Source organism: Misgurnus anguillicaudatus, chromosome 9 (assembly GCF_027580225.2).
Source record: "Misgurnus anguillicaudatus chromosome 9, ASM2758022v2, whole genome shotgun sequence".
NCBI lineage: Eukaryota > Metazoa > Chordata > Actinopteri > Cypriniformes > Cobitidae > Misgurnus > Misgurnus anguillicaudatus.
The window spans coordinates 1,717,278-1,733,713 of NC_073345.2; the positions used below are offsets into that span (position 1 = coordinate 1,717,278).

General features: G+C 39.1%; 1 protein-coding gene across 2 annotated transcripts in view; it reads right to left on the bottom strand.

Annotated features, from left to right (window-relative positions):
- The window catches only part of LOC129423849 (cation channel sperm-associated protein 3), a 60,337-nt gene that overhangs the window by 18,402 nt on the left and 25,499 nt on the right, over positions 1-16,436 (bottom strand). The window contains exons 5-6 of one of the 2 annotated variants that reach the window (XM_055180339.2): positions 13,902-14,042; positions 6,610-6,723 (exon numbers count right to left, since the gene is read on the bottom strand). In XM_055180339.2, coding sequence (XP_055036314.2) covers positions 6,610-6,723; positions 13,902-14,042 — 255 coding nt within the window. The remainder of the gene's footprint in view (positions 1-6,609; positions 6,724-13,901; positions 14,043-16,436) is intronic. The other variant, XM_055180340.2, reaches the window with a different exon arrangement.

Consider the following 16,436-nt stretch of genomic DNA (forward strand, 5'->3'; position numbering starts at 1 on the left):
TTGCAGTAGTTTTAGGCAAAAATACCATATTCTATCTCAAAACCACTAGGTGGCACACTGACAAAATTATGCATGCAACCTCAAATCATAACTGTGTTGTATCTAGCTAGTTTAATGACTATACACTTTAGTTTAGTGAAGAAACAGTTGTATGACCATAGGATTGGCTTGATATCACAGGTTTTGTTCAATTATAACGCCATCTAGTGGTGGAAGCATACAATTTTTTTTGTGTAGCCTCAGACTGTGGTCGTACATCAGCGTATCAAATATGGTGAAAAAATCTCTTTTCGTTGCGAAGTTATAAACATTTATGTGTAAAAAATACAAAATGTAAAGATAATTTTTCGTTTTTTGCATTTTTCGGCCATTTCTGATGAAAATTTTAATATAACCCCAATGGAACTTTTTGTTCAGAAGGTAAGGTTAGTTTCTTCCTATGGTGTTTTCGAGTCGATCGGAATTACGCTCGCGGAGATATTCGCATGTGTTTTTTAAGTGCTGTTTTGCTGCGCAGGGTTAACCGTAAGGCGAAATCTGGCATGTTTGGTATCGTTGGACTCGGCAACTATTCAGGACTTCAATGAAACAAGTCCCGTGAAAAAACGTCGATCATGTCCAAAGTTATAGGCATGTAAAGCATAAAACTGACCACTAGGTGGCGCTGCGACAAAACGGTGCATGCACACTCAGTTCCTGACTGGCATCTCAATTACCAAGTTTCGTGTCAATAGGCCTAAGTTTGGCGAAGATACAGCCTAAAATCTGTTTTTTTGCGCTCTACCTAAAATTTGTTGAGGCGCTATACGACAACGGATTGGTTTATCAAAATTCTTTTGATAACTTTTTGCCGTGAGTGTCTGTAGATGCTACATACCGATTTTCTTGGCAATCGGGCAAAAGCTCTAGGACGAGTTCGCAAAAGTAGGTTTTACGAATAATTCAAAATGGCGGAAAAATTTTCATGACGGAAAATGATGTCATAGGGTCCAGTCGAATCGTCTTGAGCCAAGGAATCAGAGGAATCACGAATTTCGTTTCTAGGACTTACGGGTCAGAAGTTATAATTGAAAACGTAAGTGCAACTTTGGACTGTTGGTGGCGCTAGAGGGTTGGAGATAGAGACTCCAAATTTGCTGTGGAGACACATTGGACTGTCCTTTATCAGTGTGCCAAATTTCATAACTTTCCTACGTACGGTTCTATGGGCTGCCATAGACCGCAATGGCGGAAGAAGAAACGGAAGAAGAATAACTAATAAATATAGCTGCAAGCAGCGATACCGGGGTCAAGCCAAACATGGCAAAAAATGATTCATACCTGATGACTGTCATGATTTAAGATCTAAGTTTGCATTAGTTTTACGAAAAAAATAGCTATTTTTTTGTAACTTGAGACCACTAGGTGGCACTGTGCCGAAACAATAGATGGTGGCTCAGGCCATGACTGTGATCACACATACCAAATTTAGTGTAAATACAATAAAGCGATACGGAGATATAGCCTTAAATGACTTGACCACTAGGGGGCACTGACCAAACAATAAATTGTGACTCAGGTCTTGATTGTGATGACACCCACCAAATTTGGTGTAAATACAATAAAGAGATGCAGAGATATAGCCTTAAATGACTTGACCACTAGGGGGCACTGACCTAAAAATAAATTGTGACTCAGGTCTTGATTGTGATGACACCCACCAAATTTGGTGTAAATACAATAAAGAGATGCAGAGATATAACCTTAAACGACTTGACCACTAGGGGGCACTGACCAAAAAATAAATTGTGACTCAGGTCTTGATTGTGATGACACCCACCAAATTTGGTGTAAATAAGATAAAGAGATGCAAAGATATAGCTTCAAATCTCTTGACCACTAGGGGGCACCGGAAAGTTTACAAGTCCTCCCAGAACATGTTGCTGATGAACCATACCAAGTTTCATAACAATACGCAATTGCGTTTCTGAAATACTTTAACTTAAAGAAAAATTCAAAATGGCCGACACACAAAATGGCCGACCAAAAACCATTTGGTATCGTTTGACTCGCCATGCCTCACGAAATCTAACAAGACCAGTCTCATAATTTTACATTCAAATTTGCAGTAGTTATAAGCAAAAATAGACATTTTTTATATCTCGTGACCAGTAGGGGGCAGTGTGACGAAATGGTGCATGCACCCTCAGGTCATCACTGTTATGACATATACCAAGTCTCATATTAATACGCAAAAGTTTTGCGAAGATACAGGCTCAAACGCATTTTGGCGTGCTCGCCCTCGCATTCTTTGATGCGTTATACGACAACGGATAGGTCTACCGAAAAGCTTTTGATAACTTTTTGTCTGGAGTGTCTCTAGATGATGCCTACCAAAAATCAAGCCAATCAAACGAGCGCTCTAGGAGGAGTTCGAAAAAGTAGGTCTTCAATATAATTCAAAATGGCCGACAGGAAGTAGGTTTGACTAAGACATATTTGGTACAGTCGGACTCAGCACGAGCCAAGGAATCAATAGAGTGAAGTCTCATGTCAGTGTGGCAATTTAATCAAATGAAATAAAGATTTTAAACAATTTCTTTACATATCCTGACCACTAGGTGGCACCGTCCTAAAGATTTATATGTGCGCTCAGAACATGTCTCTGATGAACCATGCCAAATTTCGTAGCGATACGCCATTCTGTTTGTGAAATACTGAACTTAATGGGAAAATTCAAAATGGCCGACACTCAAAATGGCCGACCGAAAACCGTTTGATATCGTTTGACTCGGCATGCCTCAAGGAATCTAACAAGACCAACTTCATGATTTTAGACTCAAGTTTGAAGTAGTTATATGCAAAAATAGGCATTTTTTGAATCTCGTGACCACTAGGTGGCGCTGTGACGAAATGTTACAGGCACCCTCAGGTCATGACTGTAATGACATATACCAAGTTTCGTGTCGATACACCAAAGTGTTGCGAAGATACGGCCTCACGTCCGTTTTGGCGTGGTCGCCGCCGTATATGTTGTCACGGTATACGAGAACGCATTGGTCTATCAAAAAGCTTTTGATAACTTTTTGTCAGGGGTGTCTCTAGATGCTAGATACCAAAGGACATGCAAATCGGACAAACGCTCTAGGAGGAGTTCGAAAAAGTAGGTTTTACGGAAAATTCAAAATGGCGGAAAGATGTGCATGACACAAATGACATCAATGTGTGCATTTGAATCATCATGAGCCAAGGATTCAGAGGAAACAAGAATTTAGTTTCTAGGACTGATGGGTCAGAAGTTATGAGCATGAACATAAGTGGATTTTTGGACTGTTGGTGGCGCTAGAGGGTTTGAGTCAGACACACCAAAGTTGCTATAGTAACTTCTGAGACTGTCGTCTACATGTGTGCCAAATTTCATAACTTTCCTACGTACGGTTCTATGGGCTGCCATTGACTTCAATGGCGGAAGAACAAGAAGCAGAATAATAATAAGAAAACTAACAATAACAATAGGTGTCTACGCCACTTCGTGGCTTGACCCCTAATTATAATAAGAAAACTAACAAATACAATAGGGTTCTACGCCCCTTCGGGGCTTGACCCCTAATAATAATAATAAGAAAACTAACAATAACAATAGGGTTCTACGCCCCTTCGGGGCTTGACCCCTAATAAGAAAACTAACAATAACAATAGGGTTCTACGCCCCTTCGGGGCTTGACCCCTAACAATGTATATATTTATCTGACACTCTGGAAGTAAAGTATGGAAACTTTGCAGTTTAAAACACGAATTATTTTACATGAATCAGAATGTTTGGCTTATATTTGTATTGAATGAACCACTGGATGAGGAATAAAATATAAACCTTAAGATGTCTGTACTGTTTGTTTAGTAAAAACGTTAATGAAATGATAATGTTTAATAAAGACATATTTAAAAGATTGTTGTTTTATTCATGTTCTCATATTTATATATATCAAACTCTAATGTTAAAAGCAGTAGGGTTGTTCCAGCGGACGACTTCTTCTATCCTCTTCTTTGTGTTTGTTTTTGACTTTATTGCTCGCGTCGCCGCCTGGTCGTTAAAAAAATAGTGCAACGGCGAGCGCGTTAACTATAAACGCCTCGTCCGTTTGGTGAGACGCGCGCGCGATCCGCGGAGGCTTGCGTTGCGGACCAAAGCGCGAGTATAACCAGCCCTTGACACAAGACTAGTTCCTGAGTTCGGTAAAATGCAGCTATTTCAGAAATAGATTTGAGATAATAAAATGAATAATACTTCTGAATTAACCGTTAATCAAATATTTTCCAAAGCACAAAATAATCAGTACAAGTGATAGAACTCTACGTGGGGGTAAATAAGAACAGAGTAGATTGGAAAGATAAAGTGCCTTAAAACTGAGCAGTATAATCTTATATTGTATTCATGCTGAGACTGGCAACAAGTGAAGATTAAATAAGATAGGGGTAATATGGACAGATTTTTGTATGTACTGCAAACATGAGATTGAATGAGCCGTTAGACCAAAAAATAGTGAGTTGCAGTAGTCGAGACAGGACGTAATAAGAGTATGCACGAATGTTTCAGCATCATTTCTACAGATGAAAGGGCGCAGCTTGGCAATAAGTTGCAAATGAAAAAAAAAAACACATTTTGGAAAGGCTACGAATATGAGCGCCAAAGGACAGTGAGGGGTCGAGTATGATACTTAAATTTCTCACAGTAGCAGAGGGAAAAATTATAGTAGCATCCAGGTCAATACTAAAGTCCACAGAGCTGTTTTTGGTCCAGCTACAATCTTAAAGATTTCTTAAATCTAATCCAGAAGATAACAACAGATTATGTCTTTATAGACAGAATCTTGTTTTTTAATCGGTTATCAGATGTGCATTGTATTTTGTATTTATGCATAGAGTACATTAAAATAGGCAATATGTAAAATGAACAAGTATGAGTGCACAAACCTACAGGCAGGATAAATACCTGTATATGAGAAACGGATCTCTAGATATGGATATTAATACATTTGACAAGTTCTATGAGGAGATGACCATGAAGTCTGTTTTGAAGAGGTCTTGTCACTCTTTACTTTCTATTAGACCTTATCTATTGCGTCTCTTTCTCGTCTTTCTGATCAAAGATGTTTTACTATGAGCAAATGGAGCATCAAACTACATCGCTCCAGCAGTGCACGCGTCACTGATAAGCGCAAGTTTTGTCTTATAGTGGGAAAGTTTTCAGAACTTTGAGCAAGCTTAGCATTGTGTGCGAGAAGAGCTTTCTGTATTTTGTGACGCAGGTCCTAGCGTGTGCCTCGAGAGACCACTACACAAGCACACACATAGAGAGAAACCTGCGGTGGATTTACTGGCACTTATTATAATGCTACAGAAATTACACATTCATTTGTTATGAGCGGATTATTTTACATGTTTCTTCAAAGCATTCAGTTTAAAGGCAATTTCACACCGATCCAACAACAACCTACTCCAACAAACACCAACATTCTAAAGTCTCATTTACTTTGATCCAACAACTTCCAACAGGGGTTTCATACTGACCCAACAAATGTATTTGTTGGATCAGTATGGTACCCCTGTTGGAGTGCGAATTGGCCTTAACATGCAAAAGTGCAGAGTTAGCCAAACTTACTTATTTTTATTTGTGGAATACACTAAATAGAACAATCTGTTACGTCTGACATTTTATTTCACGGTAACGGAATATACCGTCATATCGCCCAACCCTAGTACATGGTGCTATTGCAATTCTTTCTGTATGTCACACTCCTGTTCTTAGTAGATCACACTTTTAGTAGATTACAACCATAGTACCGCTAATTAGTATTACTCATTACATATTATCTTATAAGGAAATACATTTGCAATAATACCGTGTATTCAACTCTAAACTGTTAAAAATTGCCCTGTTCACTGCCTGAACAATCCTATAATACAAGAACCTATACGCGCCTAGCGTTTTCCACACGTTTTTAGGGCGACATGTAAACGGCTCCTTAAGGATTTCATAATCCTTGTTGGTGCAACCCACTCAATGATTGTTAAAGTGCCAATATTATGGGATTGTGAAAATTACCTTTAATGCAATGCGTATGCTTACAATAATCACAGTGTATTGTTTGCAAAATAAGCTCAAAATATAATTTGCTTTCTCTCACTAAACATCTTTTAGCCTCAGAAGACATTTCCTAACCAATTGGAGTTATTTATAATATATATATATATATATTATTTATATATTTATGCATTTGGCAGACGCTTTTATTAAAAGCAACTTACAGTGCATTACAAGCTATACATATTCTTATCAGTATGTGTGTTCCCTGGGTTCGAACCCACAACCTTTTATGCTGCAAACGCAATGCTCTACCAATACAGGAACACGTTTGAATTATTTCAATTAATGATTGATGTGTGTGCTTTCCGAGTTTCAAAATGTTGACCATTATTCAATAGAACTGCACAGCTAGGAAAAGCCAGGATTGACTGTCTTCAACTGAATAAACATAGTAATATACATCTGGGATTGCATGAAAGTGTGTGTAAATTGTGAGATAAAATAAATTTTTTGAAAACGGTTCCTTTAAATGGGTTTTAGATTACCTCTTCCTGAAGCAGCTCTATAATCATTGTCTCTTGATTAAGGTGCTCCTGAAAGTCTTGAAGCTTCTTTATTTGGGTGTCCTTCGTGACTTTCTGCATCTCCTCAGTAATATTCTGTTTGACATGATAAAGAGAAAAAAATCTAAGTGTTGGGATATACATTTTGTTTTTCACACCACTGCTATATGTATATATATATGTGTGTGTGTGTGTGTGTGTGTGTGTTATATAAGTGTTGGACCAGTGTTTCAGATCTTTAAACAAATTTAAATATTAATCAAAGATAACACAAGTAAACACAAAGTCCAGTTTTTATTATGAAGCGAAAACAAAATCCAAACCCACATGACCCTGTGTGAAAAAGTGCTTGCCCCAAAACATAACTTAACAGTGGTTTATGACACCTGAGTTCAGTTTTTTTTAGCTACACCCAGGTCTGATTACTGCCACACCTGTTTGCAATCAAGAAACTACTTAAATAGGACCTGCCTGACAAAGTGAAGTAGGCCAAAAGATCATCAAAAGCTAGCCATCATGTGGAGATCCAAAGACTTTCAGGAACAAATGAGAAAAAGTAATTGAGATCTATCAGTCTGGAAAAGGTTATAGAGCTATTTCTAAAGCTTAGGGACTCCAGCATACCATAGTGAGAGTCTTTATCCACAAATGGCAAAAAAAAAATGGAACAGTGGTGAACCTTCCTAAAAGTGGCCGGCCGACCAAAATAACCCCAAGAGCGCAGCGACGACTCATCCAAGAGGTTCTTGTTCCGGTTCAACGCTGTTGGATGATCTAAGCTTGGAGCTCCGTCGAGTTAATCGTCTAAATTCTCTTTTTAATTAACTTGTTCCTATTTATTTAATATAACTCATTAGTTTATCTAAGGAATACTTTACATTGACGTTATTGAATAGTATTACTAAGCGAAACAATTTACTACTAGTAACACCCAGTTTTAAGGGGATCGCACACCGGCCGCGCAGCTCAGCACCGCGCCGTTCTAAAAAAATGTAACACATTGTTTTCTATGAGTGTACGCACACCGGCGCCGACAGGTGGCGGCTGTCGCGCCGCCCAGCTGTGACTCAGGAAGTTGCTCAAATCCCTGTCGCGCCACACAGCGCCACTCACATAGTTTAACATTACATAACATCATATGTGTCCCAAATCATTAACAAGTAACATTGGCTGCTAACGTATATTTTACATTTTGAAGTAGACGCTACCTGACGAAGCTCGCGCTATTTAATGTGCACTTCCGGTTTACAATACCTCCGAGTTCTCCTAGGCGCGACGCGACACTGCGCGGCGCTGAGCTGCGCGGCCGGTGTGCGATCCCCTTTAGCCTATAGCCTGCTAGCATCACCAAATGATGCCGGCTAACGTTAGCATTTGCTTACTGTCTGTTTACTGTGAATCTGCATTCCCTGCCAATCTAATGGCAGATTCATCCGATTTATGTTTTTCAGACCTGTGCTCACCAGAGCGGGAAGCTGTGGAGAAGCTGCTTCCCGGTCTCATAGATCCAACATCACCCTGGCCCCAGACCTCTGCAAGCGAACAAAGCACGCTAGGACCTCATCCCCCACGCGATGCAGCTTAACAGATCGTGTTCGGGTGAACGGAGACTCCACCGCCCAGCATGAAAGCGGTAAGACTGCTTGTTATTGTAACCTGCATTTTATGCCACGTGTATAGTTTAGCTTCTTCTGTCAGCAAAGAGGGTTTTACATGCGCAAATTGTAATGAAGTAGTAAGGCTGACGGAGCACATCCGAACGCTAGTTGAGGACAGAATAACCTCATTCACACACCACAGAAAATAGGGACAAGCCTCTGTGTGAACGCAAACACGTCCCGTAAACTTTCTGGGATCGCTCCCGGAAAGAGGACCTAGTAAGATACGCGGAAAACCCTGTGTATGAACAAGATACCGAAACAATGCCGTAATGGGCATGTCGTAGTGAGGACGCGCGTGTCATCACAACAATAAAGTTATGGTTCAGCTCTTTAAACCAGAGATTTACATGCAGATCAACATTCACGATGAGAAATGTCGCAAACTAGCCTGAAGCAGTTATCAGGGAACAATAAATGAGATGCATAAATAATGCGCTAAGGGGCGTGCCGTAGTGAGGACGTGTATGTCATGGCAACATGAAGTTATGGTTCAACTCTTTAAAATCAGGGATTTACATGCAGATCAACATTTACGACGAGAAATGTCAGCAAACTGGACTGAAGCAGATATCAGGTAAGTTAGCTCGTCACTTACTGCTCTGAAGCGGAGGTCATTCAGCAGCATAAAATAATATCACGTCACGTGCTCATTTTAGCTTATAATAAACAAAAAATTCCCCCGCATTATCCCAACAAAATATATCGTTCAGTTCCTCAAAACGGGGGTTTTTACATTAACAATCATGGTGAGAAATATCCTCAAACTGGATTAAAGCAGAGATCAGGGAGCTTTTCAAATATCCACTCTGAAGCTGAGATCATTCACCAGCATAGAACACCCTCCAAAAATGCATGTGAGTGGTTTCTGGAGAAAGAAATAATAAATAATAAGCAAAACTTCAGACACTGTGGAGAAGAAAGTGCAGGACTTTAAACAGGTCACATGTCTTTCCGGGACCTTATCTGTGTGAAGGCACACACAGATTCCGGCAAATCATTGGCAGTGTGAATGAACAAAAAAAAAAATCGAACGATCCCGGAAAAATCCCAGGTGCATTTTTCATGTATTTACCGGAATGTCTGTGTGAAAAGGCCTTAATACTGCTATTGTTAATGTTACAGACACTGTTTCAGATGCGCCTAGTGTTAAGGGTACTGCACATGGCTCGGTTCCGATATCAGTGTCAAGGCGGCTGACTAACTAGGTGACTGTCAGGCGGCAAGGTCATATTCAGCACCCACCCCACGCTCCTGTGATTATTTCTAACAGATTCTTCCCCCTCAGCAGCACACCAGCTGAGATGTCTGTTACAAGCGCCCTGGTTATAGGTGATTCTATTCTCAAAAACGTGGAATTAGAGGCACCAGCCACCATAGTCGAAATGTATCCCGAAAGCCAAAGCGTCTGACATTAGATCCAAACTTAAAGTGCTGGCTAATACTAAGAGGTGTGTGAAATTGCAATAACGATGTCAGACAATGTAATATGCTCTGGTCCCCTCCCCGCCTACCGGGGTGATGAAACGTATAGTAGATTCGTGTTGCTTCACGGCTGGATGTCAAAGTGGTGCCCACAGCATAACATTGGGTTTATAGACAATTGTAAGCATTTCTGAAGGAGACCTGACTCGCCAAAGAGAGATGGACTCCATCCTTCCCGGGAAGAAGGTGCTATACTCTCTAGAAATTTGACCTATAGTCTTACACAGGGCCAGAGTGGGACCCATTTTCAGCTCTAGAGTTTCATGTCTTAGACCGGCCCACTTTAGTTCACGACTGACTATATTAAAATAATATAATTGAATCCTCAGTAGTTTATAAGTCTGCAATAGTGCACTATATTCTCTGCAGCCTTGCAATTAATATATTTTCCTAAAATATCATTTCCGATTCAGCGTAAATACAGTAGTCCTAAAAATGTTTAATAAATGGTGGGTCTTGAGATTACCTGTTGGGTTTAAAAAGTTTGGAAATCTGTTTAGTAGTACTTACTTAGATCCTGTATATTCCCCAATAATGTATGGTAGTCCTCTCTTGTGTTAAAAAGAACAAATATATAATGGACTTTCAACATTTTACTTGAGAAAACATTATATTTATATGAAACATATTTTTTTCCCCCCAATAAAACTGATTTGTATTGTAACTTGTTACTCGGGGGATGTCACGCAAATCAGGTAAATAAGCTTCAGCTGGTTCAAAACGCTGCTGCAAGAGTGCTTACTTGATCTAAGAAGTATGCCCAATTCTGGCATCTTTACACTGGCTACCAGTTAAATAATCGCATACATTTTAAAATCTTGGTTATCACCTATAAAGCCTTAAATGGCCTAGCACCTTCGTATCGTAGAGAATTACTATCAGAATACAATCTGTCACGTACAATGTGGTTTTTTTCAACCCCAGGGGAGTCTGCTGACATTGGCTTAACTTAGCACCCTCTTACATACGTTACATTTTTACTACGCTTGCTAGTATGGTTAATCTTAACCGCTGTATTCTGCTGCTTATGTTTTATGATTTTTCTGTGTTTTTTCCTGCATATATTAATGTAAAGCTGCTTTGAAACAATAATACAATTGTGAAAAGCGCTATACAAATAAAATGTTATTGAATTTAAAGGGATACACACAAAAACCGTAGCCTGGCTAACACCGGACCAGTCTCATAGAGAATGAGACCGTGGTCTGGGAACCACATGCTCATTTTCTCGTATTTAAGGCGTGATTTACGAATGCCCAGAGCCGTTTTTTGGGCGCTACAAATGTCTATTAAATGTGTCTGTACATAGCCAATCGTTTCAATTATACTTGATGACATATGTAGAGCGACATAAATTCAAGCGTCAACAACTTTTATCGGGTACTGAAAGCTATGCAAACTAAACTGTATATTGATATTGAAAAGCATCACAACTAATGCCGAGTTCAGACTGCACGATTTTAGCCCTGATTTTGACTCGCCGACAGGTTTTGAGAAATCGCCGACAAATGGCCGAAATCACAGACAAATCGATGCTTGTGCACGCGAGTGACAATCACACAGTGTGAATTATAAAAGACGCGGTCTGAGAGGATCGCCGACGAGTCGCCGACACCCGTGAGATATTTGGCATGCTAAATATCTGGACCGGTCGGCGATTCAAAATCATTCCGTGTGAAATGTGTTTTGACTGACAATAACATCGGCGATGACCTACATCCAATGAGAGAGCAACATACATGACAGCTGGAAGTTCGGGGAGGAGTCTCTCCAAACATTTCCTCCTTCATAATTTTTATTTCTTCTTCTTTCTGCTGCCAATGAGCGCGCATGCAATTTGTATGGTAAACTTCTTGCGGGTGACCATTTTTAATAATAATCCCAGTCTCACGTGAGAACTCCGGTCTTGCATGCGTGACCTCGCGCTGTTTCCTTCGCGTCACTTCTCGCGTGCGTTTGGTTGTGAGACGTAGTTTGCGGACCGGGAAAAAGTTATCTGCGATTCTTCTTACCGTAAAGTCATGCAGTATGAAAACCCCTGTCGCCAATCCATCATACAGTCTGAAACAGCAGCGACTAAACGCTTCCCCAGATAATCACGCAGTGTGAAACCACAGGTGACCCGACTAGTTTGAAAATCATAGTCTGAACTCGGCAGTGGCACTGTGACAACCACAGTAGGTAGGCTACAGGCATAATGACAATATGATGTAAATAAATTCCACTTACCATTTATAAGTTAAATGGACTTCATCAACGACGATGCCTAGCAGGTTGGTCCTATAAAACTCTGTGGTTAACATGTCGTGCCATATCCAAACATCCTTCTTGCATATGAAATTGTTTAACGCCAAAAGTTGCTCTTTTTAAAAAAAAATAAACTTGTGTTCAAAACTACTTAGAACGCTATCTAAAGCTACATCGAAAAGGACTTTGCGTCTGCCCCCGCGCTGGATAAACAAAACTGCTTCGGTGTGTCTCATAGACATCATCATCGTCTTGCTGCCCCTCCCCGTTCAGTGATTGGTTCCCAATATGAGGCAAAAAATTGGTCCATGGTTTCCATGCTAGACTAATAGCGTGAATTAATTTGCGTGCAAGGCAGCATGGGGAAACCCAAGCTACAAAAACTGTGTATTTTGCTCACACCCGTAAAGTGCCTATTTTGACATGCTAATAATACACAATAAATGATCTATGGGATATTGTGAGCTAAAACTTCACATATGCACTCTGGGGACACCAGAGACTTATTCTACATCTTGTAAACGGGGGCTTTGTATTTCTCCTTTAAAACTGCATGTTGTGTTTACTTGTATTATCTTTAATTAATTTTTAAATTTGTTTCATGATCTGAAACTTTAAAGTGTGACAAAATCAGGAAAAAAAAACAGGAAGGGGGCCAACACTTTTTCACACCACTGCATATAACAGAGATGATCAACCACACATGTTGGCATATGTAGTTTACAGGGACAATTGCACAGATGGAATGCATTTTATACTGTACAAACTGTATATTGTATTTCCCTAACATACCCCAGTCCCTAACCATCACAAAAACCCATTGGCAGTCTTTAATCTATGAAAAAGTAACTTTTTTTTTTTTGATGGGGCACTACCTGTGTCCCCGTAAACCATGTTTGTAGCATAATAAACATGTTATTATACACCATTCATCACTATTTCCTGTAAACCACATATACCAACACATCCTCATCCCATGGCGTCAATATTTGATGCCACTTGGCCGTGCGTCGGCGGTTGGCGCGGAGGGTGTACCTTTCGCGTCATTTTTTGACGAGCTGGGTACTTCAATACTATTAGGTACGCGAAATTAAACAGTTGTCACCTGGCGTTGGGGTTAGGGTTAGGTTTGGGTAGGGATGTCATTATGTAAATCTAACCCTAAACCGACGCGAAAATGGTAAGAAAATAGGAAAGAGAATGCAACGGACTTAATAGTATTGAAGTCCCCAGTTCGTCAAAAAATGACGCGAAAGGTATACCCTCCGCGTCAACTGTTGACACATGGTCAAGTGGCGTCAAATATTGACGCCATGGGGTGAGACTGGGTTGCAACTACACAGACACACACACCTAATTTGGCAAATTAATTAATTGCACAGCATATCTTTTCATAACTATTCAGCCCCGCAACACATCTCCCTTTACAGTATGCATTTCCTCTGTAGCTTAAACTTATGGATCAGATTTTTTGTTTTGGTGATATCCAATACAGCATTTTTGGCCAGTATCAGACTAATTGTAATTCTAAATAACAGACTGATGCATCCTATTCCCTATTATAAACAAAGCATTTTGTACTAAGCCGTTTTCTTTAAGGCTGCTTTGAACTACGGGACATTGGTAAATTAAATAAACAGAAGTGTAATAAATGAGTGAAATCCATTGCTTTTTGGCCCTTGACTGATTCTGATCCATGTGTTAGTGGTAACTTTAGGATAATGAAAAGCTGTCTGCAGATTTTCGGTTTATTGTTCAACACTTTGGAACATCAGATGGGTCAAGTATGGCATTAATCCATATGTCAAGACTAGTTTAGAATAGAACGCACTGTAAGCACATTTAAGAGTTAATACTGCTTGTAGTGATTAAAGAGAATATTACACTCATCTCTATAGTAAACAACTGAGTAATGACAGGAATCAGGAGAAAGTGGACGAGAATCAGGAAGCTCATTGTGTAGATCCAGCTTAAGTTCATCCCCTGGTCATACAATATCTGCTGGAAAAGTCTCCAGTCATCTAACTGTTGGTAAAAAAACACATGACAGCAGCTTAGTTTCTTATTAAGCTTATGTTACAGGATTTGTTTACCTAACAATCTAAATTCCGTTCTAGATGTTCTAGAACTTCTGTTCTAGACTTCCTTTGTGTTGCTTGAAAGGAAACGTGGCTTTGGAATGACACAAGGGTGAGTAACTCATGAACAAAGTTTTTAAGTAAACTATTCCTTTAGGCATCTGATCAAGAAGTCTATTAACATGTTTAGTAATAGTTACGTTGTAATTTAATAATTAGTCCCAAAAATGAGCTGATGACCGAAAGTCAATTTTTTAAAAATGTTTTATGTCTAGGGCGAATAATTGCATTTGCAATAAAATCGTGAGCTGGTAAAAGTCACACGGAAAAACATCATAGCGAGGGCACATATATATAGGCTGGAAGTTCACGGGTGATAAAGGTTCCACACGAAAGCACACCTCTGTTTAGCGTGCATGCAAGTGCTGGGATGAGCACTCGCTCAACTCTCTCTATGCTCTCACAACTGCACAACATTCACTTGATTGTCAAGTTGACTTTTGAGACTTTGGGCTTTACACTGTGATTGTTTTTTTTTGTTCCACACTCGTCGTGAAATACAGGTAGAAATATGGTTTAAATCACGCAGAAAATACATAAACCATATTATCTCATCAGTGTCATCAAAATCTCATCTTTTAGTGCATGTGTTGTATATATGCTTGTTGTATCTCACAGTAAGTTTGTTTCTCCAATATGAAAATTAGACCTATGTAATTCCCATTATAAATACCGGCAATAACCAAATCACAACGGTGTTTGTTAGTTTGCTAGATCAGTCTGAATCGTAATCTAATGCTTCCCCTTTTTTATTATTTAGTTTTTTGTAAGATCGCACACTGAAGTTGCAGTACTATATTAATTACATTGTTTTAAATACATCATATAAGGAGTTTGCAAGCAAAGAACTTGAAAATATTTTTCTGTACAAAAGGGAGCCCGGTGGAAAACGTTTGGGAACCACTGGCATAAGGTTAAACCAAGACCTTTATTTTTTCAACAGAGAATGATTCTCTATCTATTTGTAATTTTTAAAACAATATTATTTGTGTAATACAAACTGTAACAATTTTGTGTCATGTTAAGCAGTTATAAATAAAAAAAGCCAGTTTATATATATGTCTAACTTAATTCTATATATTCCATATTGCTGTTGTGCAATTCAAATACAAACCCCAGGTCCTTAGACTTTGCTTAGGGCCCCCAAAATGGTAAACACGTCACTGCACACAGCGTCAGGTATTGCTCTAAACCTGCCTTGTCAGCGTTGCTACCTCACGGGGCAACTCATTATCACATTAAATATGGTGGTATGGATAGAGAGGGAGTGTGTGACTGTTATTTGAATGAGTGAGAGAATATGAGTAGGCTATAATTAAATAACATGTATGTAAAGGTGATAGCCTTGTATCACACAACTCAAATTGTATGAATTACTTATTAAACTTTTTCTACACTTTCTCTGTTATGTTACTGACTGAAGATTAATTAAATGTTTATTTATTTATTATGTCTAGTAAAGTTCACAGCCAGCATTTGAAAAGTGCAATCCACATGTTTACATATCATATGTTTATTGCACTGACTTTGAATTATATAAATACTGAGTGTGGAAGGCCAGATTTGTTTTATATTTCTGCACTTTAGTTTGTGTCATTACTAACTTTCATATGAATATTTACATCAGGCTTATTTTGCACTGCTTCATGTGGTAATGATTAGTATCGCATGTTTACAACAAGCCCGGGAGTTCAGCAAATCATTCAGTATACAACTGTGACTGAAGTAGTTGGGAAAAAGTTAATTTATCTCAATTCATGCATCATTTAATTTCATTAAATAACATATAAGCCTGGCCATATGTTTAATCTACAGTAAGGAAAATAAGTATTTGAACACCCTGCTATTTTGCCAGTTCTCCCACTTATTTCATGGAGGGGGCTGAAATTGTCATCTTAGGTGCATGTCCACTGTGAGAGACATAATGAAAAATGATTTTTTAACTATTTATTTGTATGATACAGCTGCAAATAAGTATTTAAACACCTATCTATCAGCTAGAATTCGACCCTCAAAAACCTGTTAGTCTGCCTTTAAAATGTCCACCTTCACTCCAATTATTATCCTAAATTAGATGCACCTGTTTGAGGTCGTTAGCTGCATAAAGACACCTGTCCACCCCATACAATCAGTAGGAATCCAACTACTAACATGACCAAAGAGCTGTCCAAAGACACTAGAGACAAAATTGGAGACTGGAAAGGGCTACAGGGAAATTTCCAAGCAGCTTGGTGAAAAGAGGTCAACTATTGGAGCAATCATTAGAAAATGGAAGAAGCTA